This window comes from Diprion similis, chromosome 2, assembly GCF_021155765.1.
Source record: "Diprion similis isolate iyDipSimi1 chromosome 2, iyDipSimi1.1, whole genome shotgun sequence".
NCBI lineage: Eukaryota > Metazoa > Arthropoda > Insecta > Hymenoptera > Diprionidae > Diprion > Diprion similis.
Window position 1 is genome coordinate 14,645,605 of NC_060106.1, and position 21,905 is coordinate 14,667,509.

Sequence of the window (21,905 nt, forward strand, 5' to 3'; positions counted from 1 at the left end):
TCATTTTAATTTTCTTTTTTAAATCACGTTTTGCCAATACTATAAGGAGTCCGTATTAAGTCATAAAACTCCTCCCTTGAGATATAGGGATAACGCTTCCACTGCCGGCTGGTTGACAGAGAAATGGTGATCATTCCCTGGGAAGCATCCTAATTGCAAATACCTTACGTACGATATATTAAGAGAAGTAAGTGGTGCATTAAAAATTCCTTTAATAAATTGCTGTGTTGACTAGTTCTCCGTATCACTCCGCACACACCTTGAGGTCAGTGTCGTCAGTGATTGTCGTCACAAACCGAGTGTATAAACATCAATCGCAAATGGCGATAGTGAGGTCGTGAGAATTGTCAAAGTCTAGAGAAAATTAAGGATTCTATAGAAATGACGACCTTGACGGACCCCTCCGCCTTGCCGAAGACTAAAAAACCATCCGGTGAGTAAGATGTTGTATTTTTTAAACCTCTTCAGGCAAACGTAAGATCAATATTGTCGAAGAATTTCCTTGACATGTCGCAGTAATCTGTCATTACATAATTCTCATGACACATTATTGATTTTAGACATGAAATGTCCGTTGGTTTGCCGTGTCCCTAGCTCACTCTTATCATATTGCGACAAATGATCCCTGTAATCTATATGTTCATTATAGTAACGTATTAGTGGTATAATTCATACATTCACTGGTGCGCAACATAACCTTACTTTCCACACTGAACTTTAATAATACTGAAAGGTGCGTTGACGCTGGCAACCCGAATCGAGGGAGATGTTCGCCAGCGATGGCCTTTCGTCTCTCTCCTGAGAGTCCCGTCTAAAAAGTTACTATTGAGTGTCAAAAGAAAAAATTCATTTACTTACAGGTAATACGTGATATCGCTATCACACTGCCATGTATTATTGCAGCTTTATTAGAGTTCAGTGATTTTTGACAAACGCAGCAAAACCTTTCATCAAATTCATTGAAAAATGAAATAACCTTGATATTTTTTACTATTTTTCAGATAGTGCATTCAAACAGCAACGGCTTCCTGCCTGGCAACCAATTCTTACAGCTGGAACAGTTCTTCCAACGTTTTTCGTAATAGGAATAGCTTTCATACCAGTTGGCATAGGATTACTTTACTTTTCGGAGGAGGTCAGGGAACATTCCATCGATTACACAAATTGCATTTCCAATAGTTCAGCTTCTGGTAACGAAACGAAATGCGCCGACATCATTGCTTTGAATTCGTCAGCTGTGTGCTATTGTGAAATTAACTTCACATTGACAAACGAATTTGGTGGCAACGTTTATATGTACTATGGCTTGACCAATTTTTATCAGAATCATAGACGATACGTTAAATCTCGTGACGATAACCAGCTTTTGGGCCAGTTGAATATGGCACCATCCAGTGACTGTAAACCTTTTGCTTATTCTTACGTAAATGACTCTGAAATGCCTATAGCCCCTTGTGGAGCAATAGCAAATTCGTTGTTCAGCGATGAGTTGACTCTTTGGTCCCATGTGCACCAGAATTTTGTTCCATTATTGAATTATGGCATAGCTTGGCCTTCTGATAAATCCATCAAGTTCGCAAATCCTAAAGGTTATGCTACTTTGGAAGAGGCTTTCAGCGGTTATGCAAAACCAAAAAATTGGTCCAAAGCAATTTATGAATTGGATACAAAAAATGTTAGCAACAACGGATTCCAAAACGAAGACCTAATTGTCTGGATGAGAACAGCAGCCCTTCCTAGTTTCAGGAAACTGTATCGAAGAATTGATCACTCTCAAGATAGTTTCAAGGGAGGATTGGTTAAGGGAAATTACAGCCTCATTGTGAAATATTGTAAGTAATTAGATAGCAGGACTATAACTCTGATATTTATCACCGCTAGTGGTACTATTTTTTATCCTATCTCATGGTTGTGAAGAGTTATTTGCAAAGTGGTAATTAGACAGACCTTGTGAAAATAATCTCAATCACATAACCACTCTGAATGCGTAAATTTATTGATATGTATCCTAATAGCTGAAACATTGTGCTCATTAAGAAAATTTGTTTAAAAAGCTTCTACGGAACACTGAACTCTTTGGAACATACTTAGTTAATGATACCAGATGACACATCGTGTTATGAGGTTGTCAAACCTGAATAAATTATTCCAGTGTTTCAAACACCTATTCACATTTATCAAAAATGATTAATTTTATTTATTTTGCTTACATTAAATTTAATTTTTGTTCATCAAACCAATTGTTCAATCTCAAAGGAATGATTGGACACTCATACATTTTGTTAGAATAACTTATCATCATTAATCGCTGGATGTTTCTGTAACAACTAATAATTGGCAATTAGGATGGTAAATTAATTTCTAAACATTCCATCTTGCTCTTTATTCCAGCATATCCTGTAGCAGCATTTGAAGGTACCAAACGGATGATATTAAGTACTACCTCACTGTTAGGGGGTAAAAACCCTTTCCTTGGCATTGCCTATATTGTAGTAGGCTGTGTCTGTTTGATACTGGGAATTGCCTTGTTGATTATCCATATCAAATGCTCTAAGAGGTGAGTGATTTTCCTCTTTTATTTTTTGAGTAATTTTATTTCAACAATGTTTATTTGCTGACTGTACATAATAGTGATCTGAGATTAATTATAAAAGAAAAGTGTCAACATTGAAATAATTTATGGATGATATTTATTCTCTTTGATGATAAAAAAATTTACCGATGTCGGATTTGTATTGCTATCTGTTGTAAGTAATTATACAAAATTAAATAACACTTCTATCACATTACGTGCAACATTTGTTATCATATGCTTTCTTATAGTTCAATGTGACACTCAGCTTTACGATTGAACCTCCAGTTCATAATTGGAATCCAATTCGATCTAATAGTAAATGCTTCATACATTTATTTTGTATAAATTAGTAACAAAAAATGCCAAATTTTAGTTAAATTTTTTAACTGGACACAAAATTTTTAGACACCAACAGATGTACATACATGCAATATAAAGTCGAAAATACACACGAATAATTACTGTGATATTATGTGTGTATGTTGCGCAGCAAACTAATGTAAGAGCGGCTCCCAGAATCACGGTTAGGGCTTCCTAATTATTGTTGTAAGTGTTTGTTGTCTTAAGTCTCCCAAGTTTCTTCAAGAAATACTTTACAACTGAGGCCCATGAGTTTAAAGATTGCTTTATTACACACCCAACACAAGCAAAATTTTTTTTACACATAATACTAGTCTAGGTGAATTTTAATTTTTGCAAAGAATTATTTCGTTTTGCGATATAATATATTAGTTTAAATTCACATATTTAATGTGCAATGGATCATGCAATGGTTATAATTTCTTCTCGCACGGAATAAATCACGATTCTTTGTCCTGTAATCTAACTGATAACAGGAGTCAAATATTCATATATTCTGAAATTGTACTATACAAGACGAATTATAAGTGATCCTTTAAAATTAGGGTGTGGGAATTAACAAATATTAGTAACATGTTAAAATTGCTTCAAGTAGAACAAGATGTTATGGCCCTGGCAAGCATTGTGAATCCCTACATTTTCTGAGCCTGAATAAGTTTTTGTATCAATTTCAAGCATGTAAAAGCATGAGTAACCATATAAAGTTGTCTGTATGTTCGCACGACTATCAAACGCTACAAAATTTTCTAAGAAAGATGAATGTTTAGTAAATCATAAGTACTTTAGGATTCATAAAAATTTGACAATACTGTAGCAAGCTTTACCGGATAATATAAAGGGTTTCGATAAAGTTGTTCCACAAAGAAAAATTTTCACTCAATACGAATCTCCAGAATTTAAATCACACAATCAAAAGTTATCAGTGTATAAAGAAAATTATATAGAAATATGTTATAAACATAGCAATAATAGATTCAGTTGAATACCTAGCGTACATGGATGCTTCTAGTACTAAATTCCATTTTAAGAAACATACTGATAATACAGTTTGAAATACATAATACACATATGTAATAATATGTATATGTATATATATATATATATACACACATATAATAGTATATGTATGTACATATATTACAGCTTATATACATGTACTCTTCAGAGGTGTACATGTACATTCATATGTTACATTTTAATATCATGGTCAAGATTTGAAATTAAATATGTGTCTCATGGGTCAAAAGGAAATTCTCATTTTGCAGGTACATTCTGTAATATCATACGTAGCATATATTTGTTTGCCTGTGGTTGTACTTCCAGCATCTGCTTGTTAACTAAACTAATGACATTCTACAACCGCGTAAACTTTATACATATATTTTTCAGTACAAACCAGATGATCAACGTTAGCCAGAACACACCGTACCAATGAGGCACTCGTCACATGTTGGTCGTTAGTGTCAATTGAATTTACCAATTTCAGCATTTATATAATCGTTAGTCAAATATTTATCACTGTTAGACTGTAGAAAGGTATTTCTGATTAAAACGTAAGATTAGTCAGTTATACTGGAAAAACAGTGTTTTCTTTGCCTATGATATTTATTCATACAATATTAAATGTCATCTAAATTAAATATTTTTAGATTAGCTTGAAATCACTTAAGTATTAAACAATATCTTAAAAATTCAAAGATATAAAATGTATTGTAATATTTTGCAACATATTTGTTGGCTAATTCTTAACTTAATTTGAAACAGTCACAATTGTTTGTTCATATCCTTTTTCTATTCTTGTGACTGTTGCCAATTTGTTTTTTGTACGTAACACATATAATATATTTTCAATCTAAAAAAGCTGCCTTGAATCGATTGTTTCAAAGAATTCAAAGACTAGAAATATATGACTGGAATAAACAAAAGGGTTGCAACACTAGGATTTAAAATATACCAATCAACCAGATGTAGTAATATTTGGCTTTGATTTATACCTTTAATAAAAACAAAGCGAAATGTATGATGATAGTTCCTGATGGACTCAGAATGAGTGTAATATTAAATATTGATTCAATATTATAATCAATTTTGAAACTACCAAATATTCCAACAGGTGTAACTTTATGGTATCATCGACGTGCCTCTGCATGTGATAATTTTAGATAACTAGTTATAAATATGTATTTATATAATATAATTTTTTATGACTACTCAACATAATTTTATTACATAGTCATATTATTTAAAGAACACAAATTTACAGTATTTAATTTATTATTACGCATTGGAATATTTTATATAATGTTTCATAGAATAGGTCATTAATATGGTACTTAAGAAACGGTGTAATAAATCAATTGTAACATAGTAATGCACTGTAACCATTAACATACCCTCCTACAATAATCTCACGCGAAATGTAGCAGGAACGGTCTAGCAGAACGCCAATACATAAGATACCGTGTGAAGCATTTCACAAGTATCAACTTAACCTCAAAATCTCAGATCTTTCAAAACGTTGAAGAGAAATAGTTTCTCACTATAGGAAGGTTCAATATCTACGAAGGTCAGTTCTGTTCTTAATTTAAGTGCACGACGAGACATTTTTTAATGGAAAAAAAGAGAACACAATTTGTGATTTTAGGTAGACGCCAATCAACGGCACTGCCTACAAGCGTCGCATTGAGATTCAGACCACGCCCACGGAATTCAGACGAGAATTGCTATTGGTTGAGAGGTTTTATAATTCACGCACCTCAACCTCCCCTCTCTCGCATGGTGGAAAGCATTTTGATTATTCTGACCACCGTACTTAGTTTTAATTACAGGCAATTAGCATTTATTCAAGAAAAAAGGTGGCAAATCAGTGATTTATTCAATTTCCTTTGTTATGCGGAGAATATTGTTAGAAAGTAGCATTATGACATGAACACTTTTAAGGTTATGTTAATCTAAATTGAATGGAATACGATTAACATGTTAGATATGACACGCGTACAAACATTAATGAATGAATCAATTAAAAGGCAATAAATGCCGAAAGTATTCATTTGTGTATTGCGGTAACTATAGCGGCGCTAATCTGAACTAAAGTGGTGATCTTCGAGTTACCGTAGAGGGGGAAAGCGATAGGTTTTGTTTGATTGTTTATGACGTTACAGCGTTGGACCAATGAAAGTGTTTGTTTCCGTGTTTTAAGGGGGGGTGACCCCGTAGCTCGGGGCACGTTAACAAGAATCCTATGGGTGAGTGTTTACTAGAAATTATTTTAGATTTTCGTATTATTAGGCGACTTCGCTATACGGGGACCCGCCATGTTTCTCCCCCTACATTCACGCTGTGCACGGCTCCTAGGGGGACCTTATGAAGCTTATTAGGACTCCCAGTGTTTATAACTATTTTCGTTGCAGATGCGACGCAGTTTCATTTCTCGTAACGCGGCCATTTTCCGGTATAGATGCTCACTTGTTCATCCATCTCGCACGTCGCTACCGCGACTGTCAGCTGTTTTTCACTTTTCGTTCGCTACAGTGGGGCGTACTCGTATCGCGCTGTATTATGCTAAAAAAAAGGGACTTTCCTCACGCGGGGCGAATAGTTTTTCGATTAGTGATGCTGCTATTTACGTTCGCTTGTCGTGCTGGGCTTGTGTGCGTGCATGCATTTTATACCAGTCTCGTAGCTACTCCATTCAGGTCCCCCAATTAGGTCTACTTCTAGTATTGATTCAATTCTTAAAGCAACGTTAATTTAAATCAATTACTTTAAGGTCGAAATACATCTATAATCCACACGGAGGTATGCCGTATAGATTTCATTCAATTATCCTATCAGGGATTAGGTACAATTGGTTTTTTTTTATCAACGGCTGCTGTCTCCTGTAAGGCAATTCTCCCGATAAGTTGCAGTAGAGTATATTTGCACGTATCACATTCAATTCTCCTTCGGTCTCTACGACGCCAAATGTCAATTATCAAATATCACAGATTAAATGGAAATATATTGGACTCTTTCACATGTTTTCGTTTAATCAGTAGTATTCCTCGTTATTGATAACATAATTACGGGGAAGGCTTTGAGTGTAAAAAAATTCTCTTTGAAAAGCGAATGGAGATCCAATACAAGATTTTCACTCCAATACGAGATGCCCAAAATAGTTGTGTCCCTGAGTTGCGTTGTGAATGGCTTCGTGTGCGTGGCGTGGTACCCCACTCTCAGTTAGGTTGGAGAGCAGCCAACTCTCCCACTCTTGGCTTCCGATTTCACCCCCACGTGCCTCGCGCTATCTGGCCAATGGCGGACACGCAATCCGAGTAACGGCTCGGTTCCATTGGCCGCCCGATAAGGGCGAGGGCTTGGCCATACTTTCACAGCCTCACGCCAGGTAGGGGATCCTTAAAAAGATCGCCCGACCTTTAGATAAGCAGCGGGGAAGGGGACATTTTTCTCACGTACATACTTTCTCTTTGAAATAAATGCAAGGACAAAAATTGTCCGATAGGAAATCCGTGGCCATCCGAACTGTTTTGGTAATAAGGCCAAATTTCGTGGATTAACGTAACCGTCATTGCGATGCTTGCAGAGTTCAATCATTGATTTATTTGGAATAATGAAGTATGATTACCCACATGAATGTCCTAATATCATTTAAATGATCTATTATCGATTGCACGGCGTTTTATATTGTCAATCTGTCCTATATGTTGTATTTTGGAAGCCATATTAGTACTAAACTTTATTTTCATGCTGTTTATGATTATCTCCCAGTTGAAGCACTTGTTCCAAAACAAATTTCAATTATGTAAACCATCAAGTTTTAATTTATTCAATCAAATAATCGGCACATGTGATGTAAGTAATTTACAATTGATTGCAAGCTCAGTTTCCATTGATCGATACATGTTGTAAACGGAATACGAAAAAAAAAATCGCAGATTGTGTTTAAGCTATTTTGCAACGTGTCAACATAGGTTATAATTTTCATTCATATCTCATTAAGTTATAACGACTTTACACGTAATGACCTTGTATCTGATATCGTTCTGTTTTAATGAACAATTGCGCGTAGAAATGAAAGAGAGTAAATGGAACGAGTTTCAATGTTTCCTGTTTTATTTCTTCGATATCTTACTGGCAGATTTTCCCGCCACGGGTAACGGAACTTTGGTGATTTTCACCTGACACGTTGGTAAGCAATAAATTGTATAAATATAATACTTATAATTGTTTCGGAGCCTAATTGATCGTTAACGTTCATGAATGATCTCATGTTATGTTCACCTATTCGAATCTATATTGGAAAACGTTATCGACGTATGTATTATTGGAAATTAATTTGACAAATCGATTTAAAGAGCATTTTTGGGATTTTATGGCCTCGTTCTAATGGCAGCCTTGATAAATACATGATGGCCGTTGTCCCCATGAAGTGAAAACGCTTTTTGGCTCGTCGCAAACGCAGTTCCCCTTTTATTTATTACTTATTTTTGTAAATAACTGCCCATGAACAAGCTATGACTGTCTGTGAAGTGTCAAACGTATGTTTAACGTGATATATGTGTCAAACCCGTCAGACTGTGTATAGCGGGAACTGGATAGCGAGTGGGCAACTACATTCGGAGGTAAATTGACAATTTTTGATGGGACGCTACCCACATTTTACTTCCTAACTATTGATACGAGCAATTTTATTACGACTCCAATTGTTTTTGTCTATTGTTTCAGTGAAATACCGTTTACTCTGCTGTATTCTTTTGTTTACTCTTGTCACACGGCTTTTGTTTGTGTGGTACTGTCTCTTATACGTGTGAGCCCAGATGAGTGCTTTCCTCATGCCACACACATATGATCCATGTTATAACCTACAAATTTCTGTTATTACAATTTCTATCATCACAGATATAAATCTGTGCTTGCAACAGTTGCGTTAAACGACACCGCAATATTTATCCATGCGCTTTCTTCATATGATGACTATTTGTCCGATAATTCATCATGAATCATCTTCGTGAATAATGAAAATTTGTTTTCTAAAATTAATTTTTATTCCTGCTGACTGAAAAAATACTTTTATAAATACTAGCTTGCCTCATCTCTGAAGGTTCTGTTATGTTTTTAGGTTATGATGGTACATTGTCACGATATAACTATGTCGTACTATCGAACCGTACTAGAATTTCAAAAACTTATGTTTCACTGATCCTCTTATTAAACTAGATTGCTAGTAATTATTGTTATGTAGGTATGCAGTGCAGACTTGGTATCATTATCAGATGGAATTGATGAATGTTTCATTGTTTGTTACAGAAAAGAAGAGAGATCAAGGCCTAAGCACGCAATGTTTGAAGAAAGAATAATTGAATAATATATACACAAACGTACAGGTGTATCGTGAAAAATATTAAGTGGATGTAACTTGCCTTAAACTCTATTCCTCAAAGTACATGCATAAATCAATTGATCAATCAGGTTTGAGAAAACATTTCATCATTCGAACGATGCCGACTAACTATGTTTGGCTTTTGGGTTTAGGATAAAATCCAAATTCAATGAGTTTGTAACCAGTTCAGTATCATATGAACACTGTCGCCTCAAAAACCAGTTCTCATTCATGTCTCGGTACTAATTCTATTACCAAGTGAAGTGAGAAAATAAAACAGGATATCTAAATGGATGAAATCTTACAAATGTGCTTTAGACTAAAATCTAGATATGCTCGAGACACAGTGATATTATTGTTTTTAAATGGATAATAAAAATCCTTTTAAACATGATCAACAATCTGATAACAAAGTGTTGATATGCATGCAGTGATAAATGATTTTTAAAATAAAATCAAGATATACCAGACGAACTCTGACACTATTGTTCCTAAACGGATAACAAAATAATACAATTCCAATTGAGGTTTGATCAATTAAAGTCGAAGTGAGCATCAAGGCTTTATGGATGACAGGAGCGGGAGACGTGGGTCGTAGACGCGTTGAGTGGCGCCGTAGCGCAAATACGCAAACTCATATTACATAGTTGGATACATATTTGCAGGGTAAGATGACATATTTGTGTTTTCTATGATTGATTGCAAATTTTCAAATCAACTTTCCTGTGATGAATTGTTTTAAATTTCAATAACTGATTAGAAAAAAATGATACCAGCAGTAAATTAAACTCCCATTGCCAACAGTTATAGCTTGACACTAACCACTTTTCAACTACACTAGCATGAATTGCAAAAAAATAATCTGTATTTCATTCTTGTTTCCCTAAATATGCATGAATATTTTAAATGGTAAAAACTTTTCACATATCCAAAATTGATGCATTATAATATTGTCCCATGTATGAATTTCATAATTCTACATTGGTATGATTTCAGGTTCTACTCGTGGATACAAAGGCGAAGGTGAAAAGGTGGCTGAAGGCTGCCTGGAGTTGCGAGGGGCTGCGTGGGCATGCAGCAGCCTCAGCCACGCCCTCTCCTCGGGGACTCTGTATCCTCTACACCCCCCCAAGCTGCACGTCGTAATAATCCCGTTGCTGTATTAACGCATCAGCAGGTATTGTCAGAAACATGACAAGAATGATACAATCTTATTTGAAAACTACGTACAGATTGGCAGTGTTGATTAATCTTCGATTTACATATCTTCTTTTAGCTACAACAGCTGCAGCAGTTACAAGCACACAATCCAACTGGTCAGTCGCTAACATTTGCCCTACAACAACCATCGAATAACGTAAGTTGTTCTCGTAATCTTGTAATGAGATATTATTAAGAATTTGTTCCCACTTGAAGAAACAGTTTTACAGCACGGGCTTATCGCATTATGAAAGTTTAATATTTTTCTTTTCTTCCAAATTCAGTTAGGCAAAACTTGGAATGTGTATGTCCGCAAACTTCATACTCAGTCTTGATCAAAGTGAAACAATATTATACTGTGTTGTACAACGAATTACATCATATAATTTTTTTCCATTCACACAGAAGTATTTAACTTATTTTTCACTTGGACACATAAATGTCCTTCGAGGAATATGCGCCTTCTTGGTAATTATTCATAATTTAAAAGTTGATTCTTTGATTTCGCAGGCGCAAGAGCAGAATAATGGATCAGCAACTCATGGAAATCACATAGTTTATGTAAATCAGTTGAACCAGTTAAATCAAGGAGGCCTCGGTCACTCAGGGACTGGTATGGGCCTGCCCCCAGCCACCCCCACGTTTGGGGTGGGCCTTAATATGGGACTGCCGTTATCATTATTAAATACCTCGCTGACGTCTCTTACTTCTAATGCAATTACAACATCTAATCCACTCTTAAATTTGGGCTTATCCAGCATAAACCCAGGTCTGACAACTCTAAATCCAAATCTAAATACCCTAAACTCAAGTTTGAACACCATTAATCAGAGTTTAAGTTCGAATTTGACAACGAATAATATCAACTCTGGTTTAACAGGCCTTGGCCAAGATTTAACAAACGTTAACTCTGGACTAACGTCCATAAACTCTGGATTATCTGGCATTAATCAAGGACTTACAAATTTAAATCCGAATGTGAATCCCGGTCTAAACACCCTAAATACAAATTTAAGCAATGTGAATTCTAGTGTTTCAAACTTTGGAACATTAAATCCAAGTATAAGTACAAATTTGACTACAACCAGCATAAACCAAGGACTCAGTCAAACTCTAAATGCTTTAAATAGTGGCTTGACACCAAGCAGCATAGGTTCAAGCAACTCGAATAGCTTTTCGTTTCCCACCATTCAAAGTATACAGAGCTTAGCCCCACACATTGTGAGTTCAAACATTACGCATATTCCTAGTTCAAACGTGTCGCACCTGTCTTCAAATTCTAGTGTTTCTTCAATCTCACATATTTCCAATTCCGGTGTTACACACATACCAAGTTCAAGTGTGTTCACGCAAGTATCTAGTGTACCTACGCTTTGCAGCTCAAATATAACTCAAGCATCAAACATCACGCATTTAACAAATGCTGGAACTATGCACTCCGGTGTTTCCCAAGCTCCTAATTCAACGTTACAGCATATACCACTTTCGAATGATCCTAATTCAACTATAAGTCATATTACCTCTTCGAATGCATCACATATAACTACTTTTCACCCTCAGAGGCAATTTTCCCAGAACTTGAATCCTGTTCTCAGTTCTTCGCAAACGCTAAATAGTGTTAATACATCTTTGAATGCAATGAACAATTTAAACAGTGTAAAGAATGTGCAAAATATTCAAAGTCAGAATATAAGTTCACCTGGTAGCCCGTTTTCAATACCAATGAAAAGTCCTGCTTCAAATATTGCGCCACCTACACCAAGCCCGAGTCCAAACCGACTTCTTCTGAGAAGCCCGGCATCCAATTCGATGCAATCAAATAGAAACAGTCCAAGTCCTGTTTCAATTTCAACTCCAAATGCCAGCTTTGGGTCCCAACTGCAAAGCCCAATGCAGAGCCCAATGAGTATCGGACCCATTCAAAGTCCAGCGCCTAGTCCTTATCCACCCTCCAAGAGTCCACATCACTTAGGAGGTGGCAGTGCGATGAATAACAGAAGCCCAGCACCTGGAGGCAGCCCTGGTCCCCCAGTGGTAAATCATATGTTTCAGATATTCATATTTAATGAAAGAAATATCCATCACCTGCAATAAGTAACAATGAAATATTTAGTCTCTGTTTACATTCTCATACAATTTTTTACCGTTTATCTTCATATGGTACAAGATTCTCATGATTTGAAGAATTATATATTTTTTTTATTTTCCCTGGAGTTTCTCGCTAATAATGTCTGATACCTGACGAATCAAGATTATCTGAGTTGTTCGAATATCAGCTATTAGCCAGCATTCATGACAATCTATCTAATTTGTAGGTAAGATCCAACACGCCAATACTGCAACAAGGTATGCAAGTTCTACAGATTATTCATGGTAATCCACAAAATTACCAACCCACACCTGCTCAATTAGTGACGAGGACACACTTGATTGGAAATCAACAAATCCAAATTGCCACTACCAAACCAACGAAACAACCACCACAAATTTTGCCTAAGCCTCCAAATCAGCAAGCCAGTGTTACACAGCCAAAACAACAGCGAACTACCAACACTGTTACGAGTCAGGTAAATGATGCTCATATATAATTTGAGTTTATTATCTACATAAATAGGTTCGAAACTAATATGAACAATCAATTGGATGTATTTGACAATTTAAAATGATATATTGGAAATATTTAAAGTAACGTTAGCCCCGAAGGTAAAAATCTATCAACATAATCGTACCTTTTTCAAATCTGAACTCCATAACCAAATTGTTTATCATAGCATTTGCTTTTATGAAAAGATAAATGTATATAAATTCTCTCTCCAATTCTCACTTAGTACTCATAGAAGAAGTTTTAACAACGCTTTAATAATTATTAATGGCATCATATATATGTAACAGAAACAGTTGACGATATATTTCATCTGGGTTGGCATACTTGGCAACATGAATATTCATTTCTATCAAATGTCCTGTCCTGTTAATATTTCGTGATGTCGATATCCCTTTACATTATTTTTCATAATTTTGGGATGATCAGCTACAGTATATGCAGTAATACCAATTCATTTATAAAAGGTTCCTCAACAATCCCAACCACAGTTGGTTCTTACTGGTCCTCAGACGAATGCCACAACAGCTACCATGATTCCTACAGCACAAGGTCCACTCCTGCTGAACCAGGTTATTATGTCACTTTAATACTAATCTTGAAGTCAAGTTTCATTCCTTACTTTATTGACTTGTATTTTACTGGTTCATCTTCATGTCAGGGTTTGGAGATCCATGGATATCACTGCACCCAAATACTAATTTTATTATTATAAACTATATAACGCTTATGTCAAATATCCTTATAGAAATATCGGCTGTTTGGATGTGATTTAATAGATCCATTACTTGTAAAGCCGAGTATTTGATTTTTATTCAAATCTTGTCAATGATTTCTACATTATTATTTCAAATGTTCAGTTTCTTTGCAGAAATCACAGATCTATTCATAGGTTTGTGTAATGCGTTTTAAAGTAAAATTACATTCCATACATTTCTGCGCTTTGCTTTTAATATTTTGTACTACCGTTTTTACTATTTCAAAAGTTTTGAGAACATGCTTCGTCCAACCAAAACTTGTGGGTGTTGATCACTTTAAATGGGTTTGGTGCATAGGTTCTACCGTCTTCAGGGCCTGTTATCGTTCAGCAGCAGCCCGGTGGTGTTCAATTGATCCTACGGACACCTACGAATGCCCAACAACAAACGCATACCGCACAGGTGATGGTTTCATTCATTCATCAGCATTGCACCAAAATTGAATGAACGTACTCACCAAAATACATTCATGTATTTACTGTTCACTTGGATTTTGTTGCTATCATCATTGCTCACAATCAGCTTACATCAAGCTTGTCATTTGGAAAATTCATGGGATTAATTTATTTATCTGCCAGCATGTCATTCACGTTATTTTTTACTTTGTTTTTCTCAAACGGTGTTCGAGCTAATGCTTGAAAAGTGGATGAATTTACTAATATTGAATATTACGTATTAATACTGTCAGTGTACAAAATCCAGCAGAGTAAGAAGACGACGACCATTTCTAATTCCGACTTCATTGAATCTTTTCAATCATTAATTATCAATAGTTTACAATTTCAGTTCCCAGCGATCACATTGAGTCTACATTAAGATTATTCTTGCTACAAAGACACACTTTTTGCAATAGGTAAAATGTGATGTTCGTGTATTATGCTTGAAATGACGTGCAATATAGATAATCCGTACAAAGTTTTTTTTTCGTTAAACACATGTTTTTTCATGTTCACGTCTTACTCAATACCATTTTCAAGGTCTAATCTGGGAATCTGCAAACTTTTCATTCATTATTTATCAATCTGAGCTGGTAATAAAACTAAACTGTGTTATGCATGAGTGTGCCTTTTTTTAAGTAAACCAAACCTATAACCTAGGTCGACATGATAGTGCAGCAATGATAAGTGCTGACCGTGTTGTTTTTCTAATACATTCATCCGAAATTGGCAAACATTCTTCTGCTTTAAAATTATAGCTGACTCAACAACAACTGGTTCGTGTGGTGACAGCTCAAGGAATGCAGTTACAGGGCTTGGCCCCAGCATTTTTTGCTGTACCAAACGGATTTCCGCCACCGCCACCCCCTGTTTTAAGGCATAATCAAAATAGTCCAGCTCCTCGTAAGTTTGCTATGAGCGAAAAACGTTATCAATAGCTATAGAAAATGAAATGTTCTTTCAGAAAAACAGTTCACAAAACATATATCGTGTGCGATACATCAGTAAATAATATTACTCTCTCCTTTTTATTTCCAGCAAATAGTGGAGGTAATCCGATAGTAATACAAAACACTATGGTGCAAAGTCCCCAGACGCAACTTACACAAGTGACAAATGCAAATGCTTCGAATAATTCAAATTCAAATACTCATACAGTTGATCATAATTTGTTACCTCCGCCTAAAAAAAAAGCTAAGAAAAAGAAAAAGACGAAAAGAAAAGATGAAGAACCACCAAAGTTAGATTTGGCAAGTATCATGAAAATTTCTGGAATTGGCGACGATGATGACATGTTTGATACAGATTTAGTTACTGAGGCAGAGACATCCAATCAAATGCAAATTGAACAAAGTATTGATCAAAGCTTAGGTTCGGCTTTGACGCAAGTATCGATTTGTAATACAATTAATGTTAATACACAAACGCAGAGTAACCAGAATAGTCGGAATAGTCAGTTGTTAGCACAGTTACAAACACCTGTGCAAAATCCCATTTCTGGACATTTGAGACTTGCAGTCGGCGAAGACGGCAAATTCATTTTACATCACACGCCAGAACCGAATCATCCAGAAATTGATTCAGCCACGGCTCAGGCTTTAATTCGCTCATTGACTCAAGGTGGTGGACAAAATTCTCAAATAATATCTCAACTTCTTGGTCAGGCGACAGGATCGCCACAAAATACTGGACACAATCAACCAATGATACAGATACAATCGCACAGTAGGCAGAAATTTGAGAAATCACCTTTGACTACAGCAAATCAAGGGTCGAACCAACCGCAAGGGGCAGTTACCAGTCCAACAAATTGTCAAGATGCCACCCTGTCGACAAGTCCTGAGCAATTACAGATTTCCCAGAATTTGAATATGCAAAGCAATTTGAGTAATCCCGCAAATCAGAATACCCAAATATCTCCAAGTTTGAACTCGCAAAGTCATGCAAACTCTATGCAAAATTCGAACATGCAACTTTCCACGAATGTGAACATCAATAGCATGTCAAATACTATGAAAACTCTCCAAACATCGAATACTAGTCTACATAGCCATCAGCATTCTAATCCAAATATACAATTATCGGGTGAAGTTTCATCCCAAAAATTTTCAATGGTTTGCCCAAAATTCCAAGTTCAAACAAATCAACGAGGTTCAAACACTGGCCAACCTGTTACTACTAATCAACAACATGGGCGTAACTTACAAACCCAGAATGTAATTCAGAACCGAGTCACCAATTCCTCTGTACAACTGAGTCCACAACAAACTGTTAAATATTCCCAGCAAGCTGGTCATGGTATACAAAAGCCCATGCAGAGTACTCACTCGGTGCAGGTAAACTCTCAATTGGTTAATTTGCTTCCAAAAAATGCGCAATCGATACAGCAAATTAATATGCAGCAAGAGACTCATTGTAATCAGCAAACAACGCAAACTGGTCAACTGTTACAAAGCCAAAATGTACAGCACATTTTCCAACAAAATCCCAATGCGAGTAGCAATTTACAACACAATATTTTACCATTAAATTCTGTTAATAACATGCAACACAATATTTCTACAAGTGGACAGCAAAATACGAGCAAAAATGTTCACCAAAGCAGTACCGCTAGCACACAACAACAGCAACAACACCAAAATAATATTTCACAACAAAATGCAACTGCTACTCAACAACACTTGGAACAAAGTTTGCATCGTAATATGGCGAGTGATTTGCATCCTAATTCAGCCAATATTGTTAATCAAAATGCATCCAACAATTTGCAACATGGGACAACGAATAATAAACAACAAAATGTATCTACTGATTCTCAAAATGTCAGTTCAAAGCAGCACAAGACGGCATATACGAATACGAATTGTTCAGAAAATTCACAGTCAGTTAATTCTCAAAGTGGAACAAACAATGTGCAACAACAGAAAATTTTGATTTCGAATTCTCCTTGTCAACGGAATATGCAGCAGACTGATCTTCAGAAGGTTCAAGCATCCAGTACCAATACGATGAATTCTGCTGCAACAAGTATATTCAATAATGCTCCAAAAATTACACCTGAAATTCTGAATGCTCTGAGTAATTTGAACCCAAACGATCAGTTATTAATTGCAAATGCTAATGGCCAAATGCAAGTTATAAGTCAACAGTTATTGCAGCAATTTCTATCTGGACAGTTAAATGTCTCACAACAAACCCAGAATCAGAATCAAACACAGAAAATTGTCATTGGAGAACCAAACTCCAACAATCAGAATTTGCAAGGTGTACAAATAAATACACCCACCAGTCAAATAATTGTAAACAGCTCAGGGGGTGCACCGACCATACAAAACAATATCCAGAATATTGTCGTACAAGCGGCACCATCGCAAATGCCGCAACAAATACAAATACAGAATTCAGGTTTTCCAAGTCAATTTATTGACAATCTAAATCAACAGCAAATTAGAAATTTGGGAAATAATTCAACAACTACTAGTTCGGCACCCAAGAAAGCTAAGCTTACCAAGAAAGTTAAGGTCGCTGTTACTTCGGCTCAAAACGTCAGTTTTCAAACGGTAATTCTATTTCAATTAATTTTTAGATGAAATCCAGATCTTAAGCACTCGTTTTTATCCCAAATTGTTTGGATTATATTCAACTTGTGCTTTTCGTAATTAAATTGAGAATGTGACTTGAAAACATAAAATTGTTATACAATATTTAGTGTTTGAACGGTTTCATTTAAGATATGTAATTTCGGAAAAACGTTGCAGTTTACATTACAACTTTGACTTTTATAGGTTACCAAAGCTGTTGCGGTATCTCGAACTACAATGACGACGACAACATCAACTCAAAAAACTAGCCTGTGTGATAGTACTAATAAAAGCAACTTGAGTTTGGTGACTCAGAGTACAAATTCAAACAAATCCGAACTCCCTCCAACTTCAACTAACGGTTCTGTAGTTTCACCAATGCCAAATAATCAAAATTTGATTTTACCTAATGGACAATTGGTCCAAAGGGTGCAAACTATACAGTTGCCTGTGCAAAAACAGCAGATGCTGAAAAATATTCAGGCACAAATACAGGCAATCCTTGCACATAAACCCAATAATCAAGCTGAACAGCTTGCTTTAACAAAGCTCTACCACGAACAGAGCAGAATTTTCGCCAGCGGAAAAGTTATCAGCAGCACTTCTCACCCAGTGAGTAGTGTGAGTATGAGAACGAAATTACAATTACTGTGATTATTACAGAACATATCTACTACATTGTATTATTAAATTCAGCTTTTTCATGTAAATTTATTTCGTCGAATCTGTTTACTATAATAGATGTAATACAAATTTTAATGAAATGGGTTGTTTCAGGGTGCTGAGTCAACTATGAGTGTTAATGTTGTATCAACCTCGGTACCTACTTCTCAGTCATCGAGTATTTGTAAAAATCAAACATCGACAGCGCAAACACAGACGTTTAGCAATCCTTCTTTGGCTACAACCGCGAATGCTCAAATTCCAATTTCTACATCACTTAATATTCAAAGTAGTGTTAGTACTGCTTTTGTCGGCAATCCAACCCAGGCGCAACCTACAGTAAGTATCATTAGCTGTGTAACTTCAATTTTCAAACTGAATTCATTGAATCAATCACATTACTTACTTATACGGGCAATTTGGAAATGTTACAGGGACAGCAAAATATTCAGGCACAATCTGCCCAGACTGTTCATCATCAAAATATGAGTCCAGTCGAGTCGAAACAGCATAAATTTTATCAGAATCAAAGTCAGCCGATTCCGAGTCAATCAAGTACGAGCACAACACCGTATTCTGGGTTGAATGACATGCCGAGTTCAGCACAAAATAGTTTACAAAATCAAACACAGTCTCAACAAATGATTGCACAACAATCAACGCAATGTCAAACAGATCCGTTGGATGTGAAACCTAATATACAAACGCTCAGTCCGATCAAACAGGAAATACCATCGCCAATTCAAATCCAAGTTCAAATTGGATCTCCTGTTGGTCAGGTCTCATCTAATTCACCCAGAATTGCGTCAAAATGTTCTCAACAAAATCAAAGCCCAGTGAATATAAATTCATCCCAGTGCCAGATTAAACAATTAAGTACTCCAGGAAATAATTCTTCACCATTGGTAAGCCCACGACAAGCCGTCAAAAGGCCTGCCTCAAGTCCGATTTGTCGACAAATTAATCGCAGTGATTTGTAAGTATTATAGTTTATAATTTTACCAATCTTTATATCACATTGCGTTACAAGTACAAAGCTAATTGCTATAATTTTTCTGTAAAAAATTGTTTCTTGGTGGGAAGCTTTCAAAAACTTTCAGCCATCTATCAATTGGTTAATTATTTTATGTCATTTTCCTTATTAGACTGGAACAACAGTTGAAAATAGACCAAAATGGTGCAATAAACCCAGATATGAATACTCCATTTAGTAGTAAATCAGACGCATGTAAGCGTTTGATTAGATATCACTGTTTCAATGAGCAAGTGCTGAGTTCAAAAGATCTGGCAAAAGCGGATGAAATATTTGAGGAGACAGCTAAACATCTATTAAGCAAATTTAACTCTATGATGAATAAATACACGTACCTGTTACTTATGGAAAGCATGGTGAGTTTAGAATCTTCCTAACAAATTCAATGACTGATCACATTATTTTACAGCTACGTTCTGTAATTAAAATCTCTTGTTTTCAGCGAGAGGTGAGAACCTCAGAATTGATGATGATTGATAGGACATTTGTTGCCGAGGAGCAGAGCATCTTAAGTAGACTCCGAGAACAGGAGGCTAAAGCCAATGGTACGAGTTGTTGCCAAAAGTTTTTTTTATATTTTCATACTTTTGTGCTAGTTTTGGTGTGAACCTTATTTACTTTTTTTAAATTCATGCTTAAGTCTTCAGTTAAAAGCTTTTTATTTAAAAAACGAAATTACTTTTTTTTTTATAATGTCATAATCATTTGTTATTTAAATTGCAGAAGACTTTAAAAAGGAGGAGAAACCTATGGTTCCAAAAGTCGAGCCTGGCCTAGCGGATGACGTGAAACCTCCGCCAATGCCTGCTAATGTAGCCGTCAAGCGGGAACTAGAGGACGACTATACAGAGATGGATGAAGATACCAAACCTCAGATAAAACCATTAAGTTGTACAAGTGGAGATTACGATGAGTGGCTGGAAATACAAAAGGAATTAGGTGCATATTCTACATCTGGTGACAGCTCAAAATGTAAAAACAGTGGTAACAATAGTAGTGCGATGACACGGACATCGAGAAGTGAAAGGACGCGAGCCAATGGTGAATATCGTGGTAGTGTAGTGAGTTCGGGTCTGATTTTGAAAAACTCTTGCGAAACAGTCCCTGTTACGGCGCGCCGCTGGAGCGGTGCCACAGATTTAGAAAGAGATCTATTAGAAGATGCAGACAGTTTAGATGGACTAGTTTTAACATCTCAGGCCCAATGTCCACCACCGATGCATCTCTCCAACGATAATGACAACGACAACGACGACATAACTGCTCAGGTTCAATCGGCAATAGACAGCATTTTGAATCTGAAGCAAGGCCCGTCGAACCCTCTTCCTCCACCGCCTCTCCCTGCAACCACATCAACCTCCCAGAACAGTGAATCTAAAGATGCTGCATTAGATCAAGCTGTGAGGAGCATTCTTGGCTCGTGACCCCCCTACAAGAAAGTTCGTTAAGTAAGTTCTGTTCAACAAGGTCTCTAGACTAGATGAAATTGTGTGTTTCATTATTTAAATTAATAATCGGTGGCACAAATGCCTGAGAAATAATAGTGTAATCATTTAATAATGGTATAAAAATAACGTGAAACGCAACATCCTGAAAACGTAATAATGATAGTATAATGCCAATTAGAAAATTGTGATCTCTTCTAGCGACCTTGCTGTTGAGTCAAGCATATGCAATCATCAACGTGGTAGTAATTTTGAGGATAATATTTATTTGAACCCAATTATTATATATTATATTATCAGTTCAGAAAATGGCAGCTATATCTATAAAGTCGATCCAGAGTCGATGATCTTATATAGTACAATCTGAGGTGACAGGGTTAGAAACAATTGAGACTTTGGTGTAACCAATAATATCTAATTTTATGTATACTTAAGTATTGTTCCTTACTACTATATTATATTTTTTTTTTTAATCTAATTTAATTTTTTTTTCATTAATCTTTGTTTCGGTTTAGATCGTCAAGTAAATTCAAACTAAACAAAAGTATATTATTTATTTACTTGTCACTGTGCTGATACTAACAGTAAGTGTGAATTACATTATTTTTGTTTTTTTGTCTCTTGGAGCTCACCAATTTACCACGTTGAACAGAGTGCATTTAATAACATTCAATCATAACGGCTCTTAAATTATAAACCATTTGTTTTCGCAATGGCAATAATTATAAAACTAATTACATACTTTCCAATAGAATAGAAATAAATAAGTGAACTTACAATGTAATTCATAATTGTAAATGTGGCTAGGTAGTTAGGTCTGCTCAGATGGATATCTGTTGGTTCGTAGTGTAATTTTGTACAAAGAAACTATT

At 35.8% G+C, this 21,905-nt stretch overlaps 2 protein-coding genes across 5 annotated transcripts; both read left to right on the plus strand.

The window, feature by feature from the left end:
* Window positions 1-255: 255 nt before the first annotated feature.
* LOC124416608 (cell cycle control protein 50A) lies at window positions 256-4,636 on the plus strand. 3 transcript variants are annotated; one of them, XR_006930786.1, is made up of 5 exons: window positions 256-433; window positions 1,002-1,832; window positions 2,392-2,557; window positions 3,066-3,254; window positions 4,325-4,636. XR_006930786.1 is itself a non-coding variant. In XM_046897833.1 (5 exons), the coding sequence occupies exons 1-4, from the start codon at window positions 382-384 to the stop codon at window positions 3,076-3,078; spliced, it is 1,062 nt and encodes a 353-aa protein (XP_046753789.1). In that variant the 5' UTR covers window positions 256-381; the 3' UTR covers window positions 3,079-3,121; window positions 4,325-4,636. The 3 variants fall into 3 exon arrangements, 2 of the variants coding, with proteins under 2 accessions (XP_046753789.1, XP_046753787.1); XM_046897833.1 differs by having other exon boundaries at window positions 3,066-3,121; XM_046897831.1 differs by lacking the exon at window positions 3,066-3,254.
* Window positions 4,637-8,217: 3,581 nt separating this feature from the next.
* On the plus strand, window positions 8,218-21,455 carry LOC124416072 (protein PF14_0175). Of its 2 annotated transcripts, XM_046896913.1 has the most exons (16): window positions 8,218-8,556; window positions 9,242-9,980; window positions 10,311-10,491; window positions 10,591-10,671; window positions 11,025-12,548; window positions 12,830-13,081; window positions 13,584-13,688; window positions 14,172-14,276; window positions 15,070-15,214; window positions 15,350-17,871; window positions 18,097-18,513; window positions 18,670-18,894; window positions 18,990-19,531; window positions 19,701-19,944; window positions 20,031-20,133; window positions 20,312-21,455. In XM_046896913.1, the coding sequence occupies exons 3-16, from the start codon at window positions 10,387-10,389 to the stop codon at window positions 21,010-21,012; spliced, it is 7,071 nt and encodes a 2,356-aa protein (XP_046752869.1). In that variant the 5' UTR covers window positions 8,218-8,556; window positions 9,242-9,980; window positions 10,311-10,386; the 3' UTR covers window positions 21,013-21,455. The 2 variants fall into 2 exon arrangements, with proteins under 2 accessions (XP_046752869.1, XP_046752871.1); XM_046896915.1 differs by lacking the exon at window positions 14,172-14,276.
* Window positions 21,456-21,905: the final 450 nt, after the last annotated feature.